Source organism: Thamnophis sirtalis, unplaced genomic scaffold (genome assembly GCF_051295495.1).
Source record: "Thamnophis sirtalis isolate CommonGarterSnake01/CBP01778 unplaced genomic scaffold, rThaSir2_p1.2 scaffold_9, whole genome shotgun sequence".
In the NCBI taxonomy this organism is placed as follows: domain Eukaryota; kingdom Metazoa; phylum Chordata; class Lepidosauria; order Squamata; family Natricidae; genus Thamnophis; species Thamnophis sirtalis.
The window spans coordinates 31,998,239-32,020,918 of NW_028261389.1; the positions used below are offsets into that span (position 1 = coordinate 31,998,239).

Sequence of the window (22,680 nt, forward strand, 5' to 3'; positions counted from 1 at the left end):
AGGATGGGAAAATAGCATTTTCTGCTACACTACAGTAACAGGCCAAAGCTTCGAGGCCCAGGGAAAGCTGCACACGAGGCTCCTTTTGACAAAATTTTCTTCCGTTCCGGCCCAGGTTTTCTTCTACAGACTCTCTAGAGGCTGAGCATTTGCATTTGGTAAGTTCTCGCAGCAAAGGCTTTGTTTGTCTACGCGAATGAAAGCAACTCATAGGACGACGCAGCCTTCCTCTTCCCTTCTCCCCCACCCGGCCAAGCCGAGTCTCTTTAAAATCTGGTACACAAATCGCCATCCAAACCTCGCCCACCTTCCACTATTCTGACGTCAGGAGGGGAGGTTTCTCCATCTCTCTCCCCCCCTCCCCCCCCGCCCCGGTCCTTTAAATTCATCAGAACGGCTGCTGGTAGTTTAGGAGAGAGGAGGAAAAATCCTAATCAAAGCGGGCGAGGGAAGCGCAAAGGCGAAGCCCCGAGGAAAAGCGTCGTGTGAGGGAACCCAAACACCGCTTGGGCGAAGGTAAGGGATGGTTTCCCCGGGAGGGAGGCGAGGAGGATGTTTTTGCAAACTGCAGCTGGGAAGCGTTAAGGGGGAAAACGGGAGCTGAACAAGGGGGGAAAGATGAGCGTCTCAGAGGTGGTGGAGCTGAATGCGTGGGCTTCGTATTGAGGAGCATTGCGCGGGGATAAAACAGCCTGATGGATAAAACAGCCGAGTGAGATTTCGGGTGTGCGCGAAGGGTCGCGTTGGATCTCCACCCCCCCCCCCACCCGTCCTACTCGTCTGTGTACGTGCTTGTGCACGTATATTATGCCTTTGAACAGCCTGCCGTTTGTCGCTGTTTCTTTGAAGCGAGGATCAGCTGGGACGCCTTTCTTGCTTCTTGTTCCGAAGGAAAAGGAGCTCTGGCCCCAAAATAAAAGCGCTAAGAGGGGTTTTCCTTAATATGTAGTAATCGGCTGTAGCCCCTCACAGGGTATACAATTTGACAGGGGAGCAAGCGGCAAAGGGCCAGGATTTGAGGGCGGTGGGGAGGGGGAGGAAGTGATGCGAAAACCGTAATTGGTTGTGTGTTTGCCTTAGAAAAACCATAAAGGCGGCCTGTAGGATTTGTGAAATAATTCGGTTCTCCACACCCCTTTTGGTCTTCATCGCTTTCCCCCCATCACTTGCCTCCTAATGCCTGGTTTCCTAGCACTGAGGAGGTTTCTGTATTCAGATCATAAAGATGGCATTCATCTCGCCTTAGATGAAATAGGGGTTGCAAATGTGCCTGTTTTAACTATGGCTCCTCTGTAAGGGTGCGACTGATTGTTTTGTGTAGGGGAGTGGTAGCCCTTGGAGGAAACCCAGTTTGAAAAATTGTTCACTTTTGTAAAGATGCCTTTTGTATAGAAGTTCCCTTTTTTGAAGGAGTGCCAGTCCTGCTACAAATTTCTAACATGGAAGTGAAAGTGATTATGTTTTCCCTTGCATTGACCCTCTACCATTTTAGGAAAGGAATGAATAATTTAATCTATAACTGTTCAGTAGCACTGAACATATAAAGAAGGAAGTATAAGAGAACGACTTGTGACCCACAACAAAATAAAAATGTGATATTAATCACACATTTATGGTTGTTGTTTTCTTTAAGATTTATAACCATGTTTTATGGCAAGATTTTAGAACAGACTAGAGATTAAGAGGAGAAATCTAACATATCTGAGGGACTAGATTTGGAGAGGTTGTTTTGTGGCATTAGTAAATTACACACACACATACACAAACTTGTGAGAGTGTATATCTGCATCTAAAATAGACCACCAAACGGTAACTGTTGCAGTAAAAATAAGGTGTGCCAGTTTTAAGATTTAACATTGATTATGCCCCATACTTCTGTGGACCAAAGGTAAGTTTAGCTGATAATGCATGGAACATTATCTTGGATTGGATTTATATGTCTTAATTAGTTTGTTGTACTCACTCTAGCTATAGTTTAAAATGTTGATCTGTTTGAAGGAGGGGTCTTTTGTTTTTATCAAGGCAACATTATATAGCTAGATATAGTTGGGGGCCAAAAGTCTGTTTTCTAATTCATTCCTGGCACTTTAAGATAAAGACAGGGCCTTCCCCCACTTTAAGTGTGCATCTTTAGTTGATGGAGCCATTTAGTAAAAGAGGACAAGTTTGCTTGCTAGAATTACATGAATTTTAAAAAAAATCTTCATAAAATTATCAATGTTTATCTTTTTTGAAATATGTATATATAATAATTTGCTTAAAAACCAAGGATCTAACAAAAGGGCCAGACAGTGGAAACCAATTACCTCTTGGAAATCCAATTACTTTTGCCTCTAGGTGAAAGCTTCCATTTAGTATAGTATCTACATGCTTTCTGCATTGGAAGAACCAATGTATTTATTTAATTCTAGCAACTTTCCCTTGGTATTACAATGTTTAAGGTACATGGAAGAGTGATAGGATTTAAAAATTAAGAAATTGTTTTTGGTATTGGTTATGACTGTGCGTACACATGCACAAAAATGCGATTGAGGGATTTATTTTATCAGCTCAAATGGTGTCAGGGATAAAGTCTACAAGGATTTTCTCATTATTGAAACAATGCTTATTCATTATAAACCTTGCTCAATAACTAATATAATTTTATAAGATTTATTCTAAGAAAAATAGAGAAAAACCTTATTAAATTAGTGTTGCCTATAGTTTGACATCAAGAAATTAGACTAAAAGTTGATGGGCCATAATCTAACTTTGGTTTTAAATTGGAACGTGAATAAAGCAGGCACAGGAAATTGAATTCTGGTCTAAAGTCAATTTACTGATTGTGTTCTGTGAATTGTGGATTCAAGGTTCTCATTCTGTGTAGCATAAAATCCATATTTCTTTGGTACTGATATACAACTCAAAATAAGCCTGAACAATCAAAGGACAGGTGATCCTCAACTCTTAACCATGTTTTTAGTGATTTATAAGGGCATTGAAAAAACGTATACAACCTTTTAGAAGTACTTGAAAGAGCTATTTACACTTGAAGTGGAGTACTTTATTCTCAGAACAATATGTTTCAAATTCAAAACAATTCAACTTAAAGCATTTTGCGCACATTGTATATACATGGACAAGGTTGTTAAAGCATGGGTTACATAAGAGACATCTTCCAACAAAGAATAGATGTTCTGTATTAAATAAATAGATCCTCTTTAAAAAAAAGTAAAAAGCAAAAAAAAGCCACCTGCTTCTGACGATATTATGTACACCCAACATGTTCCTTCTTTTTGGTTCTTGGATAATGAAAAAAACTATATTACAACATTTAGATCCTGATGCACAAATAATGTGTAGAATTGGATACCTGTCTTGCCTTCAACAGGCAATGTAAATTGCAAATATTCATAAAGACTTTCATAACTTTGTTAATGAAAACCTTAAGAAGATTATAGTATTTACTAGATTATCTTTGTTTGAATGTATGATGAGTAATGAATTAGAGACCTATCTCTTTGTTGGTGCTTTCTCATGCTGTGATACTACTTTCTGCATCATATTCTAAGACCACAGAACACCATGAACTATGATGTAAGAAACAAACAAACAAACTCCAAACTCCAGGCTCAAGCTCAATCCCTCCAAGACTGAGTGGCTGTGGTTTCTGTCATCCCGATTTGTGCATCTTGTTCCATCTTTGATGATAGGGGGAGACATTTTAGCCCCCTCAGGGAGGGCCTGCAATCTGGGAGTCCTCCTGGATATGTGGCTTAGTTTAGAAGAACACCTGATGGCCTTGACCAGGGGGGCCTTTTACCAGGTTCGCGTGATACGTCAGTTGCACCCATTTCTGGATCAGGATGCTCTGTGCACAGTCACTCATGCCTCATCCTTTCTTGCCTGGACTACTGCAATGCTCAGCTGGTCCAGAATGTGGCCACGTGGGTTATTATGGGGGTACCTAGGTACTCCCATGTTAAACCTCTTTTAGGCGGCCTGCACTGGTTGCCGGTTGTTTTCTGGGTGCGATTCAAGGTACTAATTATGACCTTTAAAGCGCTCCATGGCTTAGGCCCAGGGTGCCTGTGAGACCACCTACTGCCACCAGTAGCCTCCCACCGTCCAGTGCGATCCCACAGAGTTGGCCTCCTCAGGGTGCCGTCGGCCAGACGGTGTCAGCTAACGACCCCCAGGGGGAGAGCCTTCTCTGTGGGAGCGCCTTACCTCTGGAAGCAGCTGCCCGCAGAGCTTTGCATAATCCCCGACATCCAGTCCTTCAGACACACCCTAAAAAGTTGGCTTTTCCAGCAAGCCAGCCTGGCCTGAACAAAATAAAATAAATGATTAATTTAATTGTTAATTTTAATCTAATTTTTAATTTTTTATTGTTAATATTAATTGGGTTTGTTTTTGGATACTTTATTTAATTTCCTTTTTAACTTTTTTAATATGTTTTTTTATGTTGTATGCCACCCTGAGTCCTTTGGGAGAAGGGTGGCATATAAATCCAACAAACAAACAAACAAACAAACAAACAAACAAACATTCCTGCATAGGCATAGGTAGTCTTCAACTTACAACCACAATCATGGTAGAACAAGAATTTCTGTTTTTTGTCTTCTTTTTTTTGCCAGATTACATGACTCACTGTAGTTGTTAAATAAATCATGCAATTTTACGTGAATCAGGCTTCGTCCATTGACGTTGCTTGTTGGAAGCCAGCAGTGAAGGTTGCAGATGGTGATCACATGACCTTGGGGTGTTGCAACTATTATAAATGGTAGAGCCAAGGTGGCGCAGTGGTTAAATGCAGCACTGCAGGCTACTTCAGCTGACTGCAGTTCTGCAGTTCGGCTGTTCAAATCTCACCGGCTCAGGGTTGACTCAGCCTTCCATCCTTCCGAGGTGGTAAAATGAGGACCCGGATTGTTGGGGGCGATATGCTGACTCTGTAAACCGCTTAGAGAGGGCTGAAAGCCCTATGAAGCGGTATATAAGTCTAACTGCTATTGCTATTGCTATAAATACTTGCCAGTTGCCAAGTCCCCCAATTTCAATCATAGGACTGTGGGGATGCTGCAACTTTTGTTAGCACCAGGACTGGTTCTAAGTCACTTTTTAAAATGCCATTGCAACTTTGAATGGTCACTAAATGAATGATTGTAAGTCGAGGACTATCTGTAGTAAAATATGAGTCTGAAGAGACATAGGTTTTGTCAGAATTGACTTTGGGTCTCTAATTATTTTTACTTCAACAAAACTCAAGGCTTCTTACAATAAAGCAGTAGGGGTACCAAATCTGGGCTCCAAAAATCCTGGTAACCATAGATGATAGAAACAAGTTTTCTGTGTCATTTTGCTGCCATCTACTATTTCAGGTTTTTGCAGCCCAAAACCGAAAGCCTAAATCACCAAAAAGAGCAGGTTTAATTATAACTCTTTGGAAATTCTGTCCTCCAAAGGTCCACTGCCTTGGAGCTAACTATTCTGGGTTCTTATCTGGGACAAATGTTTGAATATGTCTTGATATGATCTGCATAGTAGGATGACCTTCCACATCTTTTGCAGCTGGGATTTGGATGTCTAGCAGTAAATGAATAGAAGACATTAACAAAAGCTTGAAATACTCAAAATGAAGCAAAAGGCATGAATATTTATATTGCATTCACCCATACACCCATTTAGCAAAGTTAAACCATAATGTTGCATTAGTAAATACTCTTTTTGTTGCTCTGGCAACTAATTCTAACCAACTCTATATCTAGTGATAAATTGGAAATCTGTACAACCAAATAACAAACTGCATTAACCTAAAATGCTATTGTGTCGTTTTAAAGGCAGCCTTAAAAATTATTGGCTATAGGTTTGGGAATGTCAAAGGAAATATTTAATATTGGGAATTAATTTTAGCACCATGCAGTGATGGACATTCTATCCATCATTTTTAAAGGGTTAACACATTTATGAAAAAATTATCCTAGTAACTAAAACAGAACAGGTTTATTCAGAGATAGAAGGCAGTAACTGGTAGATAGCTGCTTCTTGCGGGCAGTCACGATAATACCCTCATTTTAAATTTCCAAGGGATATGTGGCTAGCAGTTACAAGATCAAGTCAGAGATGGTTTTTAACATTTTGTATACAGACAAGAGATATTAAAATGTATTTTACTAAAAAAAGCTTAAGAATTTGTAAACAAATCCTGGGCCCAGAATGAATAAGAATCAATAATAAATGCCATATAAGGGAAAGTTCTGCATTCCTATGCTCCATTAGATATTTTTCAGAATTTTCTATTGTATATTCATCTCAATCATCTAGCTTGATTTTCAGAGAGCAACAAAATAGTTTTGATCCTTTCTAAAGCTATAAACTGTGGAATCCCAAATCTAAAAGCTTCCTGGGATTCCATCCAGTTGAAAGTTCATGATCTTATCCCCACACCCATAAATTCATCACATGGTCCAATCTTCTTCAGCCATGCTGACATTTACACCCATCTAGTTCCGGTCAGATGCAGAGGTGCAGAGACAAAAGATGACCTTGATTTCTAGAAAGGAATGACAACAACACATTCCACAATTCTACTCCTTACTATTCCCCTCCTCCCAGCATAGTAAAGAAAGAGAGGGAAAGTGTGGCAGGCCAAAGATTCTAAAAGGAATATAATTGCAGGCCTGACAGTCTGACCATTGGCATTGGCATCCCTATCTTATTGCTGTTGTCACATTTTTGGCCTAAAATATAAATTTAGATGGCAATGAGAAACCAATGTTCTAACTGGAGGAATGTTCATATACCTATGTAGTCCCTAGCATAAAACAGTACCTTTCCATTCTTTTAAAATGGCTAATAAGCAAACCCAGGACTACTTCCTGAAAGAAGAGATAAAATGCTCGTTCTAAACATTGATTTGGATCATGTAATGTATTTGGGTTTAACCAGACAATAATTATAATTAATATACTACATTTTAAGTTCCTGTTGAAAACTTTGATCTTCGCCCAGTCCTTCCAGATGTGAATGTTGGAAAAGTATTCTCCCTCCCCCCCACTTCAATGAATATGTTTTAAAATTATTTTAAATGTTGTTTTACGACATTTTTATTGTAAATCTCAATACATGTGGCATATGGAGTAGTATATAAATGTATTTAATACTTAACAAGTTAATAGTACAGAAACTAGATGTTATTATGTACTTGAATCATGGTTAGCTCAGTGTGTGAAACCTGACACTGTTTCTTCTAACTTCCTATAAGCATCTGTAAGTAAATGATTGCCCACAGAGCAGAGGGAGAAATTGTTTTGTCTAAAGCAGTGGTTCTCAACCTGTGGGTTGGGACCCCTTTGGGGGTCAAATGACGCTTTCATAGGGGTCACCTAAGACCATCAGAAAACACATATTTTCAATGGTCTTAGGAACCGGGACACCAATTTTATGGTTGGAGGTCACCACAACATGAGGAACTATATTAAAGGGACGCGGCATTGGAAAGGTTGAGAACCACTGGTCTAAAGCCTTATTCCTTCAAGGAAAAACTAATACTGGTAGATCACACGCTGATATAAATGGTGCCAAAGAGCACTAGATAAGCCATTATTTTCATCATCTTTTGACATATCTATTATGATATAATACCTAGCAGTCTGCTACAGGAAAAAACAACAGTATCAGAGTAATCTGCATTTTTTTTTCTAATTCTAATACATTACATGAAATGGAGTTAACTTTAGAAATTACTTCAAAGAAGAAGCAATTTTGGAGAAATGCTTTCAGATAGATAGTTGAGTTCTTGCCCTGAGTTAGTTGCAAGACGATCAAGGAGTATGAATGTAGAGTGAAAGAGAAGATGATTCTCTGTCCACTGATCTGCAGTCTGAGTTTCCACATTTGCTAACTTTCTAACCAAAGATATCACAACAGAACTTGCTCATGAGGGTTTTTTTTTTTAATAATGAGAGGTCACCAGTTAATTGGGCAGTTCTGATATTCAAAAGTTGTTGGGGAATTTCTTCTTCCCTGGAAAAATTGTTCATCCAATTTTCTGCCCCAATTAATAGTGGTTAGATCCTTGAAACTAAGTTATAAGTGCTGTTTCTAGCTGTAAAAGCTGCAGCGTCCTAAAGAACATAATAGGAATATTGGGGAGGGGGGAGTGTTGTAATATTCCAGGGTATTTGAAGGAAGAAGTGTGTGATAATATATCTTCATAAAAGCATGTGAAGATATGCTAATGAGTATATCTTTATGCTAAATGGTCATTTTTACATTGTGACTGCTTGAATTGCATGCAAAATCTATTCCCAATCAGCAATTTAGTGTATGCATCTAGGGCAGGTTTCTCTAATGTAGCATCCTCAAGAACATTAGAGTATAACTGCTCACCTCTTTAAGCATACCTGGAAGATAAATAAAATTACTGTTCTTAATATCTGATTTTAATATGCTCTTGTTCCTTGCTCCCTTTAGTTATATCATAGTGGACCTAGTTTGGGGTAATGAATTCAAGCATGAAATGAATTAATTAGCATGTCCTGCCTTTGTGGTTTGATTCTTTGCATCTATTACCGGTCTTTATGTGCTGAGGGAATGCTAGTATATTTAGCAGCAAAACATTTCAAATTAAAAAAAAATAGTTGGTATATTATGCATTATATTTAATGCAATGGGCGAAGAGAGATCAATATCTCTATATCTTGGCGAGAGAGATAATAGGGGTAATTGCTGTTTTTTTTCCCCTTGAAGAGAGCAAGGTGCAGAGTACAGACCATTGTAAAGCAAAAAGGAGGGAAGTTGCAACCATCTTTCTTGTCCAAAGAAAAGCACTTCAGCAGAAAAGTCTCTTGGCCTGCTGCCTAAAGACCTGGTTCTTTTCTACTGTAATGAACTTTTCGTTTTTACTTTAGTCCAACATTTCCCAACGTTGTCAAATTTAAGATGTGTGGAATTCTGGGAGCTGGAGTCTACATATCATAAAGTCATTAAGGTTGAGAAACACTGCCTTAGTGTATTATGTGAATCTATTAATTAGTTATTACTTGTATAGTATAGTTTATGGCTTAGTGTTTTTCCCTACTCTACTAAGGGTTAACTTGACTTGTTTCCCATGGAAGCCTTTGAGAGCTTACTTTACACTCTGGTTTCTCCAAGATTCTCCCAGTTTGGCACTTCAGTTTTTATGATGAAATAATTTCTGAAAAGCAGAATGGCATAGCTTCACAAAAGAGGACCATGAACCTAGCTGTCTGTCATGGCTATCTCTCCTTTGTTTGGCAAAAGAAGAACAAGTTGAAATGGCAGGACCTGTGTCTTCACTTATCTGGGAAGCCTTGGTTTAACCACAGAACATCACCAAGGAAAATACAGTCTTAATAGGACAATAGACAATTGTTTATTTACCTGTGAGAATAAAATTTTCTATGGTACTTCAAGATTTAAAACTGTGAGCAGTGTTCAAATAATCCAAATTTTGGCAATTGATGGTGTATTTCCATAGAAATGGTTAAGTCTGTTTTGGAATTCAGCCGGTATTTTCTAAGGCTTGCTTCTGCTCCAGATGTACGCTATGAATGTTTCATGTGGAAAGGTAGGCTCTGCAGTGTACAAGGCTAAGGACTTCCAAGAAATGTGCAATACTTGACTGCCTTAGGCTGATATATTTAGTCTGCCCTGGATCAAAGAATGAGTTGCATTCCTGTTCCTTGCATTTTATAAGAAATGACTCACTGAGAATTTGACATTGACATATATTGTTTGCCATGTGATGCATAAATCTTTTAGTAGTAGCAAAACCAGATGCTTGCTATCGCCAACAAGCTAGAAGATGACAGAATTACTGTTCCCTAAAAGTTGTTCTCCAAAGTGAGGGGAGGAGTATCCAGGATGGGTTGACCTTATCCTCTCGTTAATTGGACTGAGTCAGATAATCTCTTGGGATACGCCTCTGGTCCACCAGGCACCACCCAGTTATCGACTCAGTCCCTCAACTGGACGGTTTGCCATCCTGGATCTCCAATAATTTGGAAGAATTTTAAAGAAAGAAGAGGATTAATCTGTCTCCATACAGCAGCAGCTGCAAGTGAGCTGGACAGCTCCCTGAGCTGCCAAAAAAAGGCCTGCCAAAAAGCCCCCTTGGGGGCAGCATGCTGCCCAGGCAGCTGAGTGAGACAAGTATCACTCAGAAAAGGAAATCTGCCGGGCAAGCAGAAAAGAAAGGGCACAAGCCTTTCAAAGGCAAGCTCTGCCACAGAGGCTCCAGCAGCGCCGGAGCGCTCCGCTGATCCTCACAGAGTCAAGCGGCGAGCCGCAGCTTCCTCAAGCGTCGTGGGGTGCGAATCGGGCCACCAGCAAGCGAGGGCGGTGCTGGATCCCTGCCCAGAAGGTGAGCCTTGCCGCGGAAACTCTGCTGGGTGCCGGAGTGCTCTGCTGCTCCCCGCAGGGTCGAGCAGCGAACTGCAGCTTCCCAAATGCCGTGGAGCGCCAATGCCATGGCCCATCTCATTGGAGGGGGTCCATGGGCAGAGCCAAGCCTCTAGCAGCACCAGGAAGAGGCAGAAGGAAGAAAAACTGGCGGCAGAGGCGCGCGGCAGCTCCTAGGAGCACAAGCCACCAGAAGAGGAGATTTAAAAGAGGCGCCCTTTGTCTCCTGGTGTGGGTGCCATCTTGAAGCTGGGAGGAGCCATGTTTTCCAAGATGGTGGCACCCAGCGGCAACGAGGAGACCAGCAGGACTCAAGTACCTGCAGCAACAGCCAGCAGCCCCACCAGAGGGGCAGAGGATCAACCAAGGTTAGTGACCACCTCAGAGGCTGCCCAGAAGGGGAGGGGGAACAAAGGCTAGAGACAAGAAAAAGCACCTTTCCCCCAGGGCGGAGCTGGAGGCAGAGGGTGGTCACAAGCCTTCCAAATCCTCTAAGTATGAAAGGCGAAGGCACAGGAAGCTGGAGCAGCTCTATAAAAAGCAAGTGGCCTTAAGTCCATCCCAGGCCTGGGACAGAATGGAAAGGCCCCTGGAGTCCCTGCAACAGGCGGGGCCACAGGGGAGGCACCCACATTGCAAGCAAGGATCCCTATTGACACATCAGGTCTTTGGGGTCTTCTTCAGGGGTGGTAATCCCTCCCACATATGGCTTCCCTGGGTTCAGACGTGCCCACAGGGCTACCATTTCTGGGTTTTCCCTCCACACTGGTGGGCATGGGTTCCAGCCAGCAAGCCCCCCCAGGGGTCCCCAATTTTCAGGACCTAATGATGTGGGCCTTCCAGCAATGTATGACAGCAGCATTTCAGCAGCCACAAATGCAGCCTCAGGTGGCATCCTCTCCTAGGATACCAGAGGGCCTGGAAACCCAGGGGGGAGACAGCTCTAGTTCCGCAGCCTCATCACAAGAGGACAGTGACCTGGATTGCGAGGAGTGGGAAGTTAGGGAGGATAAACTATCCGAAGATGAAGACATGCCTTCTCCTAAGCTGGCCTTCACCGGGTTGTTCCAACCCTCATTGTATAAGTCACTCCTGTTCAAGGCCAAGGCAGCTGCCAAGCTTGGAAACAGAGCAGCAGAAGCACCACCTCAACACCAGAGGTTCTCTTCAGAAACCATCTTTGATGAGCAGGCCATTGAGACCGACATGGTGCCGACCCCCAAGGCCTTTCTTGAGTCGGTCAAGCACCAATGGGCAGCCCCCACAGTGGGACCCACACCCACAGACAAGACCTTCTTCAATGTGGACCAGGACACGGCCGGGGTGCTATCTCAGTCCTCCATTGATGCTCCAATATTGACACTGCATACCCCCACTACTCTGCCAGGGGAACCAGAGGAGGCTCTGAAGTTGGAGGACAGGAAGGTGGACCTCACCCTCCAAAGGGGACATCAAGCAGCTGCCTGGCTGGTGAAGGCAGCCCACCACCACCTCCTTCTTCAACCGGACCTCCTTACTCTGGCTACAGGAGCTGCAGCAATGTATCTCCATCACCGAGGTCAGAGCGCACCAAGACGTCAACAAACTGGTGGCAGCCATCCAATTTTCGGCAACGCCACCTTGTCCGTAGCCATGTTTGCCTCCAGGGCGATCGCTTCAGCCATTGCATCTCATAGATTGCTGTGGTTGAGACAGTGGCAGGCAGACGTACACCACAAGTGGCACCTAGCATCTGCTCCTTTCACAGGAGATGCCCTTTTTGGGGCAGCTCTGGTCCCCTACCTGGTCAAGAACAAGAACAAGAGGAAGGTGCTTCCCACAGCTCCAAAGAAGGGACAGTTCAGGACAGCGCCTTACCCCAGACAGTCCTACTCCCAGGGACAAGATTCCGGGCCCTCCTTCCGGGGTCAGGATTCCTTCCGGGGCTCAGATTCGGGATACTCAGGTGCCAGGCAATATTGGGGGGGGGGGGTTCTGCGAGGCAGAGATACTCAGATAGACAGCAGAGAGGCAGGCAGCAGAAGTGGCCCTTTCGAGGGGGCAGAGGAGGCAGCAGGGGGCGCTCCTTCCACAAAAACTGATTCTAAACCCAATTCACATCCCATCGGGGGGTGCTTGCATACTTCACTGATCGCTGGGACCGCTCCTCCTCTGATAAGTGGGTACAGAACACCATTAGGCATGGCCTGTCACTGGAGTTCCTTTCCAGCCCCCCAAAGTTTTTCCGGATCTGCCCAGTTTCAAATAACCCAGCACAGAGATTACTGATGCAGGAGGCCATACAGCACCTGCTGGACATCTGAGCCATCCAGCCAGTGTCTCTAGACCAGCAGGGCCAGGGGCATTACTCTATCCTTTTCATAATCCCCAAAGCATCAGGGGGCTGGAGGACCATTTTTCGACCCGAAATATCTGAACCGCTTCATCATAGACCTCACAGAGGCCTATCTACACATTCCAATCATTCGGGACCACTGGAGGTATCTCAGGTTCTGCTACCTAGGGCATCACTTCCAATACCGGGCCTTGCCCTTCGACGTGTCTTCTGCCCCACGAGTTTTCCCCAATGTAATGGCTGCCCTGGCAGCGCATCTGAAACTGGTCCCAGTCAGGATTCAATGTTATTTAGATGACCTGTTGATACAGTCATCCTCTTTTGAGGAGGCACTAAGGGATCTAGATACCACTATGACAATCCTGAGGGACCATGGGTTCTCAGTGAACCTGGCCAAAAGCCACCTCCACCCATCCACTAGTCTAATCCACCTAGGGGCTTTGATAGATTCAGAGGAGGACAGGGTTTTTCTGTCACCAGAAAGACAGCTCTCCTTAAGACTGCTAGCTACCCAGGTAGTCATGGGAGGTGGGGTATCCTTAGCCACTTTGTCCAAACTGCTAGGAACCATGGTTTCCACCATTGACATTGTCCCTTGGGCTCGCCTCCACACCAGAGACCTATAATAGTTCCTTTTGCCTTTCCAGCGAAGGCGTAGGAGCTGTTCCCAGACCAAGGTCCTTCTCCCAGCAGAAGTCTCCCGCTCACTGATCTGGTGGACGTCCCTGGCGATAACCAAGGGCGAAGTCTTCAGAACACCAGACTGGGTGACGGTAACCACGGATGCCAGGAGAGCCTGTGGCTTAGTGGCTAATATAACTGCCTAATATATAGTACAGCCCAGGTTCAATTCCCAGTATGGCTAGCTGATGAGAGCTAAATAGCTTGAAATAGATCTATACTAGTCTCCCTTTATTTATCAGCACAATTGCAACACAAATGTAACAAGGCAGCATAAAAAAATGGCTTTCTGCCTGGATGGCTCCCAGAGTGACCTGATAGACAGAAAAGGGTAGCAGTATGCTCCCTCCCATATTTGGGCATATCAGGGGTTGGATGTGTGGCTGTATAATGATTGGTAGATTGGTGCTGATTGGTGCTGGCTGTGGGTCCGTTGTTGTTTTGTGTTTTAATGGCCTGGGTGATGGGTGGGGCTTGTTTGTTTACCAGGGCTGGTTTCCAGATGTCTGGTAGGCGGGAGATATCATCACGTTTATTCATGTTGTGGGGGTGTTTCTCTATTTCGATAGCTTCCATAATTATTCTCTTGAAGTGTTCAGTTTTGGAGATTAACCTGGTTCCTTCAAAATTAATTTCAGGTCCTGTAGCTTTAAGATGCTGGAAAAGGGAGGAAGTTTTTTCTTTTTTTTCTTACTGTGTTCTTGTGTTCTGCGATGCGTGCATTTATTCCCCTGTTCATTTGTCCTATGTATTTTGCAGGGCAGATTTTGCATGGTATTTCATAGACTCCTTGGTTTTCTAGCTGGATTTTGTCTTTGGGGTTTCTTAAGATGTTGGCTATTTTTTGGTCAGTGCTGAAAGCTGTCTTGATATTGTGTTTGTGGAGATTTTTGCTGATTTTATCTGTGGTGCCTTTGATGTAAGGGAGGAGGGCAATGCCGTTGTTCTGTTCTGTGTCTCGTTTTTTGGGGGGAGTCTCCCTTTGGATTAGGTTGGTAATTGTTTTCCTTTGGAATCCATTGGAGATTAATATGTTTGTGAGAGTGTGTAATTCAGTTTTCAGGTGGTCTTTGTCGGCTAGACATTTGGTTCTGGAGATGAGTTAATCTGTGCAGGGTGATGATGGGATATTCTATCTATCTATCTATCTATCTATCTATCTATCTATCTATCTATCTATCTATCTATCTATCTATCTATCTATCAAATCAATACTGCATGTGTGTTTGTGTGTATACACACACTGAATTATTTCAGGAATTACATTAATGTTGTTGCAGCTTCTCATCAAAATTACCATGAACTTAAAAAACAATCCTAACTTATTCCTTTGCTGCTGCAAGTCAGACTTAAAAGCTGAGCACTGCTGCTCATTTAATTTTCCACTGACACTGATTCTCTCATTCCAGAAGACAGATCCTCCCACCATGTCATCTGATCAGACATCTCAATCTACAGTACCACCTCTCCACTCTCCAAAGTCACCTGTGTGGCCTATTTTCCCATTCAACAGAGAGGGAAGCCGGATTTGTGAGAGGGGTAGTCACCTTCTTCGGGATTTACCCAGCCCTCTTCCTACAAAAAGAACAAGGACTTACTCTGCGTAAGTATCCAAAATTGACCAGAAGTATGGATTTTTACTTTAGAATTTGAGGACATGGAGCCTATTGGCTGATGCTGGAAGAAGTGAGGAATTACAATCATAATTGTATCTCTATCCTTGTCCAGGTGCAGGTAATTCTCGTCTGTTTCTCCTGATTGTCTACACATTATGATCCTAGAGAGAGTTGACTATTACAATGTTTGCAATGCTGCTTTTTTATAACTTTGATTTTTCATTCCCCACACAATGAGAATACCAAAGTGTACCAATATTTCATTAAAATAATCATAAGAACCTTTTTGGATCAGGTCATAACCCTGTTTAATCCATGATTTTGTGTTATACAATTGCCAATTCAGTGTATTTAATCTTGGCAGTGCACATATGGGAGCAGGTTATACATGAGAAATCAAATTATTCCATTCCATTAGAGAAGGAAATGGCAACTAACTTCAATGCTCTTCCAAGAAAACCAAATGGATATTCCCAGTCAAGACAATATACTGTAAGATGAATGCCTAGGTTAGAAGGTATCAAATACAGTAAGCTATTGGGGAAGTATAGAGGGCAAGTAGTAATAGTACCGCTGCTGCTGCTGTAGATTAAGGTTGAAAGAATGTCCTGTCACTGAGATGCACAGAGTTACAGTGGAAGTAACGATACTATCATTAGTCTGTGGAACATCAGAACCATAAATCAAGGTAAACTTGATGATGTCAGTAATGAATATTGACATTGTGGGAATCAACAAACTGGAATGTACTGAAATAGGTCACTTTACATCAGAGTATTAAATTTAATGTGGATGAGAAATCATAAAAGTGGGATAGCCATTATTAATTCATATCAAAGACAATATTGTGATTCAATTCCCCAGTTGCAGAGGAAGTAGAAGTTGAATAGTTTTGTGATAATATGCAGTGCTTTATTCTTCCTTCAAATGTCATTCTTGTTATAGCTGATTACAGGGCTAAAATTGAAATAACATCTGGAATAATGGGAAAGTTGGCTTCAGTATAGACAGAAAGCAGGAGACAAACTAAAAGAGTTCTGCCGAGGCAATTTAATATTTAAAGCAATTTCCTTCTTTTAGTAATTAAAAGATTTTAAAATATAAACGATTTATAACTGAATCAGACTGAAAATATATGCTGTGAGCAAAATCAAAGATTTCAGCCAGCAAAAACAAGACCTGATATGACTGCATCTCACATCATGAATCCTTTATAGTTTAAATTAAAGAAAACAAACATTCATCAAACTAATGACATACAATGTCAGCAACAGCAATGATGGTAAATAATAGATTTTATGTAGTAGATATAATAAATGAAAATTCTGGAGTGATGTTTGTAACATGTGCTATAACATTTGTAAAGCTGGAACAAAATAGAAATATCCTAATATGCAGAAAGTACAAAAGAAGGTGAAATGACTGTGTGTTGATATATTGAAAATAGTTCAAGCAAGAGGCAACAGAAATGAAGAAAATTGGATGCCTTTGAATTATGGTGCTTGAAAAAAATGTTTGAGAATACTTTGGGCTGCAAGAGGAACACTTTAATAGTAGAAGTAAAATTGAATTACTTACAATATTAATAACGAATCTGAAGCTTACATTTTGAACACATAATGTGAAAGCATAAATCACTGGATAAATCCTAATGCTTGGAAAAATCAAGGACCATTGAAAAAGAATCTATTGGAAGTCAGGTTGGCTAAATACGAATATTGAAGCTACAAACATTAAAAGAATTCAAAGTAGTAGCTGGCAACAGGTAATCCTGCTGTAGCCTCCTCTATTGGCAGCATTTTCATGTTGGCTGACTGGTTGGGGCTTCTCCTCCGGATTTGGGACAAGAAGTAGCCCTGGAAGGGGTGGCTGGGAAATGTAGTCCCCAACAGGGGAGAAGGACAAAATGGAGGCGCTGAGGAAAAAAGAATTGAGAAGGAGCGAAAAGAACAAAGCTACTACAAGGAAAAGAGGCTGCACTCCTTCAAAAAGAGAAAAGTGGATAAATAAAAAAAACTAAGGCAATACATTGGCTGGTCTTATGAAGGTGTATCAAAAATGTTTTTCAGAGTTGCCTATTATAGCATAATTACTCTTTGTTTATATTTTACTCACTTTAAGCATCCTTCTCATGAAGAAGCATATTGTTAATGAAGGTAATACTTCATAAGCAAGAATGGAGGTTTTTAAGAAGAGATTGAACAACCATTTGTCTGAAATGGTATAGGCTTTCCTACTTGAGAAGGTGGTTGGACTAGAAGATCTCCAAGGTCCCTTCCAACTCTGTTATTCTGAATACAAGAATAGCTCAGCTTGATTTTCATTTTTCTTTTTTCCCTCTCTTTTTTTTTTCCTAGGACGGCTCGTGCTTCTGCTGGTCCCATCTACAAAGGTGTATGTAAGCAGTTTTCCCGCTCCCAGGGCCATGGCTTCATCACTCCAGAGAGTGGCACAGAAGACATATTTGTACATGTTTCTGAGTGAGTTCTATGGGGAACGGAACATTGATGTCTTTAGAGGCTTATGTGTTTGTAAGTCAGGATCCCTATTTTCTCTCTCCACCCCAACTTTGACATTATTCTATTCTTATGCACTACATTTTTTCACACATGGATACTGACAGAAAAAAAGATGAACTTTCTATTTTTTCTACTTCTCTACATACTCCAATACAATAATCACTTATATCCACCTGTGTTGCAGTCCTTCCATTTCAATTTCTATAAGGAAATACTGTTCTCCAGAAGCTTTCTGTTGAGTCACTTGTAGCAGGATAAAGATTTACAAACACATGTATACATATTTGGGGTATGCAGAGCAGTCAATTTGTCCCCCTTGTTTTGAGAATTTGAAGGTAGCTCAATCATTGCATTGGTAAAGAATGCCAGTTGGTGATACAATACCTGTCTAATGGGATAGATTCCTCAATTTTTTTAAAAAGTCAGTGCAAGGATCATGGTCCCATCACAAATGGTCCCATCAATATTCCGTATCAATCAACTTGAGGAAAAGTATGATTGGTTCTGAAGGCACTTTCACAGCAGGTGAATGAGTGGCACCTAGTGGTATAGACAAACAATATTTCGATCAAAACATATGTAAACCAGATCAAGGTGAAAGTACACTTCAGAAAAAAGCATATAGACATTCTTATTGTAGTAGAGTATATGTAGTACAGACATTCTTATTTTCTATATCAGCTAAGTATATAAAGGGAACAGCTAAGAGGCTGAATTATCAATGCTTTCTCTTAGAAAGGAGCAGAGGTTTCTTGTGATACATCAGCAAGATGCCCCCCCCCCCCATCAATTGGCCCATTCATGACAGTGAAGCACATTATGTTTCAGAACTGTGGTTCTTCAAATTTGTCTTAGTGGAGATGAGGAAGAAGCCCCTGTGCTTACAGCCGCACTGATTACTTGGAATCAAAAGGCTGCAACTTTGTGCTTGAAAAAGAAATGGAAATATCTCCTAATTTTCTAGCCACCAGTGTGGAAACCATTTTAGCTTATAGACCATTTTATTTGGTGTGCCCTTAAACAATAATACAAATCAGTCTTGTGGCATCTGGAGCGGGATAAGAACTATTGAGATTCTTATAAGAGGTCTTGAAAAAAAGGATTTAACAGCTAATACAGTACATAGGCAGCTGATGTTGATGAGGAACATCTCTGTGATCACTCTTACATATGCTGCTTCTGCAGTGCTGCAAGATTTGTCACATTGATCATTCACCATTTTCTTTTATCAGTTTTTTTAACTCTAGTAATTGCTGTCTTTGAACTCATCAAATCCCATTAACCTCATCTTCTAGAAGACAATCTTTCTGGTAGTCTTAGCTTCAGCTAGGTGGGTTGGGGAAGTAGGCCCTTTTCTGAAACAGGGAAATCTATGTGTATTCTATTAAGACAAGCTGATACTAAGAGCAGATCCCTGCTCCATATCCCAAGTCCTAAAAGCTAAAAGAAATCTCCCACTCTACTGAAAGGAGATAAATTCAGAGGCAGGTCAAGAGACTAAAGGTCAAATTATTAAGTATTGTCCTGTGTTTGCTAACTGTTATACATTGTTCTTCATTTATTCAGAATCTATGATACCACCAAGAGAGGTGGTGTTTTTTTTTTATACAGTGAATTATTCAACAAAGAAAGGTCAGTTAGTATATTCAGAAATCAGTGTACATGATTGAAAATAGGGATTTCCACAGAATAGGAAGAAATCTTGCTGTAAATTTTGTAGCTGGAGGAAGTTGAATTAACCATTTTTTGTTGGCTGGCTAAAAGGTGCTTCATAATAAATGCAGTAGAAAATATTATTCAAAATAAATTTAGGCTAATATTCCAAACCCTAACATTTTAATTCTGCTGTGATGGCAGAACTCTTTCTAAATTAGAGTGCTACAAAATGCATCATGTTTGGAGGAATGTAATTCACATCCTATTATGAATTTTAATTTTATATAGTTTTCTTTGATAGTTCTGTATGTTAGTTTTTTTTAGCAATTGCTTATTTAGATACTGATGCACTGAAGCTTCCTAAAGGGAATGGAGTTGTTTTAAAATTTGATACGCCTTGTCTGACAAGTTTTGATTACATCAATTTGTTTCCACCATATTTTTATTCAGAACTCTGAAATTTTCCTTCTTTTTCTTTTTCAGCATTGAGGGGGAATATGTCCCGGTAGAAGGAGATGTGGTCACATATAAAATCTGTCCCATCCCACCAAAGAATCAGAAGTTCCAGGCTGTGGAGGTGGTGCTCACTCATTTAGCACCACATACAAAGCATGAGACATGGTCAGGCCAAATAATTGGCTCATAAACTACTTCCTGAGCCTGAAGGAAGTGGAATTGAATGATATGGTGGGTGGTGGAACTACTGGAGCAATGAAAGAGCCAGGCTGGCAATTTTTGTTTGCTATGTGACATGTTTGCAACTTTATCTTGTCTTTTCTAAGATCTAATCTTAGTTTGTAAATGTGCTTTTTTGTTATAGAAGGGCAAGCAAGAAGTGGAAAAGTGTTGCTGGGTAGATTTACACTTAAGTCATGAATTTCTGACTGTACCCAATAGGACAAAAGAAATCTACTATCAAAGTAGTATATGTTGGCCACAGTGATGTTTATCTGGTTCTATTCTAAACAAATTAGTAATGAAATTATCTATTATCCTATCCCTTTAACAAAAATTTCCCTTCCATCTTCAGCAGAGGCTGTTGCAGTGTTATCATGCACCCTTCTCAGCCAGAACAGGCATTCAGTGAAATAGTATTTTTCAGGGCACAGTTCTGTATGGTCCAAACATGGTGAAGCTCTCATTCTTTCAGAGTTTTCTAAATCACCTGCAGGAATGCTTGAAGTTTGTTTTTTGTTTTTTGGGGTGTTGTGTGTATTTCTTACATGTATAATCATATGCAAAGAAAGAGCCTATAGGTTTGCTCCTGCATATGGATCACACTTCTCTACATTTCTATTTATCTTTGGCTGAGTTTGAGATCAATGGCTTGGTCATCACTTGTGTATATAATTATTGCTATAGCTTCAAGTCTTCTTTCAAAAACACTTCATGCACAGGGTCTGAAATAATTATTCAGTAATCCAATAGAATATAACGCTAAGGAAGGAGCATTGATAAAGACAAATTAATAACTCACTGTGAAGTTTTGTTCAGATATGTCTAAAATGGGTGGAGGGATTTTTTTGGTCTTATAAAAGATATTATTATTACCTTACCAAAATCAGGATCTTCTGCTTGTTGTCATGCAAAGGAGTCAGTAAATTTTGCAAATAATTCTTTGCTGGAGGTAGCTGAAGGAACTTTTCTAAATATTAATCTCAAATTAATTTTTTCCATGCACACCACAGTGGTTTGTCCCAGGTAGCCTGAACTGTAGCAGTATCTTGCTTCCAGACTGTTGTGATATACATTTAGATTATACCTAAAAATAACTTTTCTTATTGTTCCTCTTAATTGTAAACTAAGTTGCATCTGTTTTTTAAAAGGGTAGCAAAATGTAATAGAGGAATGGTAATATATGATTTCCCATTAATTGCAATTAAAAAGTATGTGTCCAAGGGTATTCTAGAATTCAGCCTCTACTGAGATGTGTTATTTTGTTGACATTGTACTTTTCATATAAAGTGTTAAGTATTGCCCATGATTGCATTTGTGTCTACTAAAAGTAATACATAATAATAAAATCCCCTGCAGATGAAGCTTTCTTTGTTAGAAGATTATATTATTATTAACATTAAAAGGGACTAGAATGGTCTTCTTAACATAGTGTCTCCAGATGTTACTGCGAGGTGCAGTTCCAACTCGTTTGGTCTGTATTATGCTAGGAAAATCTGAAATAAAATCACCAGGAAGCATCTGTTTTATCCTCTTATATTATGAATGATAGTTTCTGGCCATGAAGATCTGCTTGAAAAATTATTATTTATTACACTTTCACAGATGTAGGTTTCAGTATTATCTGCATGTAATTGCATTTCTGACTACTTTTCACAACACATTTCCTCAGAATTGATGTTTAGGCTAATTCTCCCATTCTCCCTTCTGTTGTCCAAACTTCAACATTTTAATGATTATCCTCAATGTGACTGGAGAATGAGGATTATGTGTAGAAGATGTGAAGAAATGTTCATCAGAGGTAAGATTAATGGGTAGTATTAAATAAATGGTATCTAGTAGTATTGTCCTTCAGTTGTTCCAATTCTATCCAGTCTTTTCCCCAACATCTTAATTGCCCAGGTTACACAGGGTCTTGTTTAAAAGCACAATATTGATTTAGATGCATTAAGAAGAGTTTCCCAAAATACCATGTACATTCTCAGAACTTGCATGGAATTGTCAGGCAGTCTAAACTGTATGGTCTGCTGAGTTAAAAGCATATGGGCAGTGCCACACAGAAGTTGCATGATCTTGGAGAGAAAAGATGTACATGGATAGTAACATTTAAAATTAATGCATGGAAGCAAGCACTATACTTCTAGGAATTAGTGGGTGGGTGTATAAGTAAATGAAGTAAGTAAGAATGTGAGAGTTGGGGATTTAGTGAAGCGTTCTTGAATGAAATGAAGTCTGAAAATAGAGCCTATAACATAATGGTACTGCAGTATGCTGGAATAAAACTGGTGTCTATAAAATATCTGCTTTTTGTATTTGGGATGTATTTCCAGTGTCCTTAATGAGTGTGTGTGTGTGTGTGGGTGTGTGAATGTCTGTCCAACATACTTTTACTGTTCTTATTTGTGGGATTTCAGCCCGTTTGATACTTTATAAACTTGCACTTAGATGTGAGATGAGATGGGGAGGGTTCAGGATAGGCTGTTGCTCTGTAGAAATAGTTATTTGAAAACAGCCTAATTTTCATATTTAGTTTTCAAGGGGGACACCCCACACAGATAGTTTAGTTCTACAGTATACTGCCAACCTAGATTTATGGCAAATTTCATGCAAGGTAGCAAGAGGGTGTGGAGTACTCTATTTATATTTCAACCCAAAAGATTAAAGAGAAAGCCCTCATAGCCATAAGGATTTGGGGACTTCCAAATGATACCAGAATTAGCTGTAAGGATGCCAATCTAATGCAGTGTTTTTCAAACTTGGCAACTCTAATATGTGTAATTCATACTCCAAA

At 40.6% G+C, this 22,680-nt stretch overlaps 1 protein-coding gene across 1 annotated transcript; it reads left to right on the plus strand.

The window, feature by feature from the left end:
* Positions 1 to 361: 361 nt before the first annotated feature.
* CSDC2 (cold shock domain containing C2) lies at positions 362 to 21,409 on the plus strand. Its single transcript, XM_087723227.1, has 4 exons — positions 362 to 516; positions 14,833 to 15,026; positions 17,397 to 17,519; positions 19,698 to 21,409. Exons 2-4 carry the CDS (start codon positions 14,851 to 14,853, stop codon positions 19,858 to 19,860), a joined length of 462 nt encoding a protein of 153 aa, XP_087579353.1. The 5' UTR covers positions 362 to 516; positions 14,833 to 14,850; the 3' UTR covers positions 19,861 to 21,409.
* Positions 21,410 to 22,680: the final 1,271 nt, after the last annotated feature.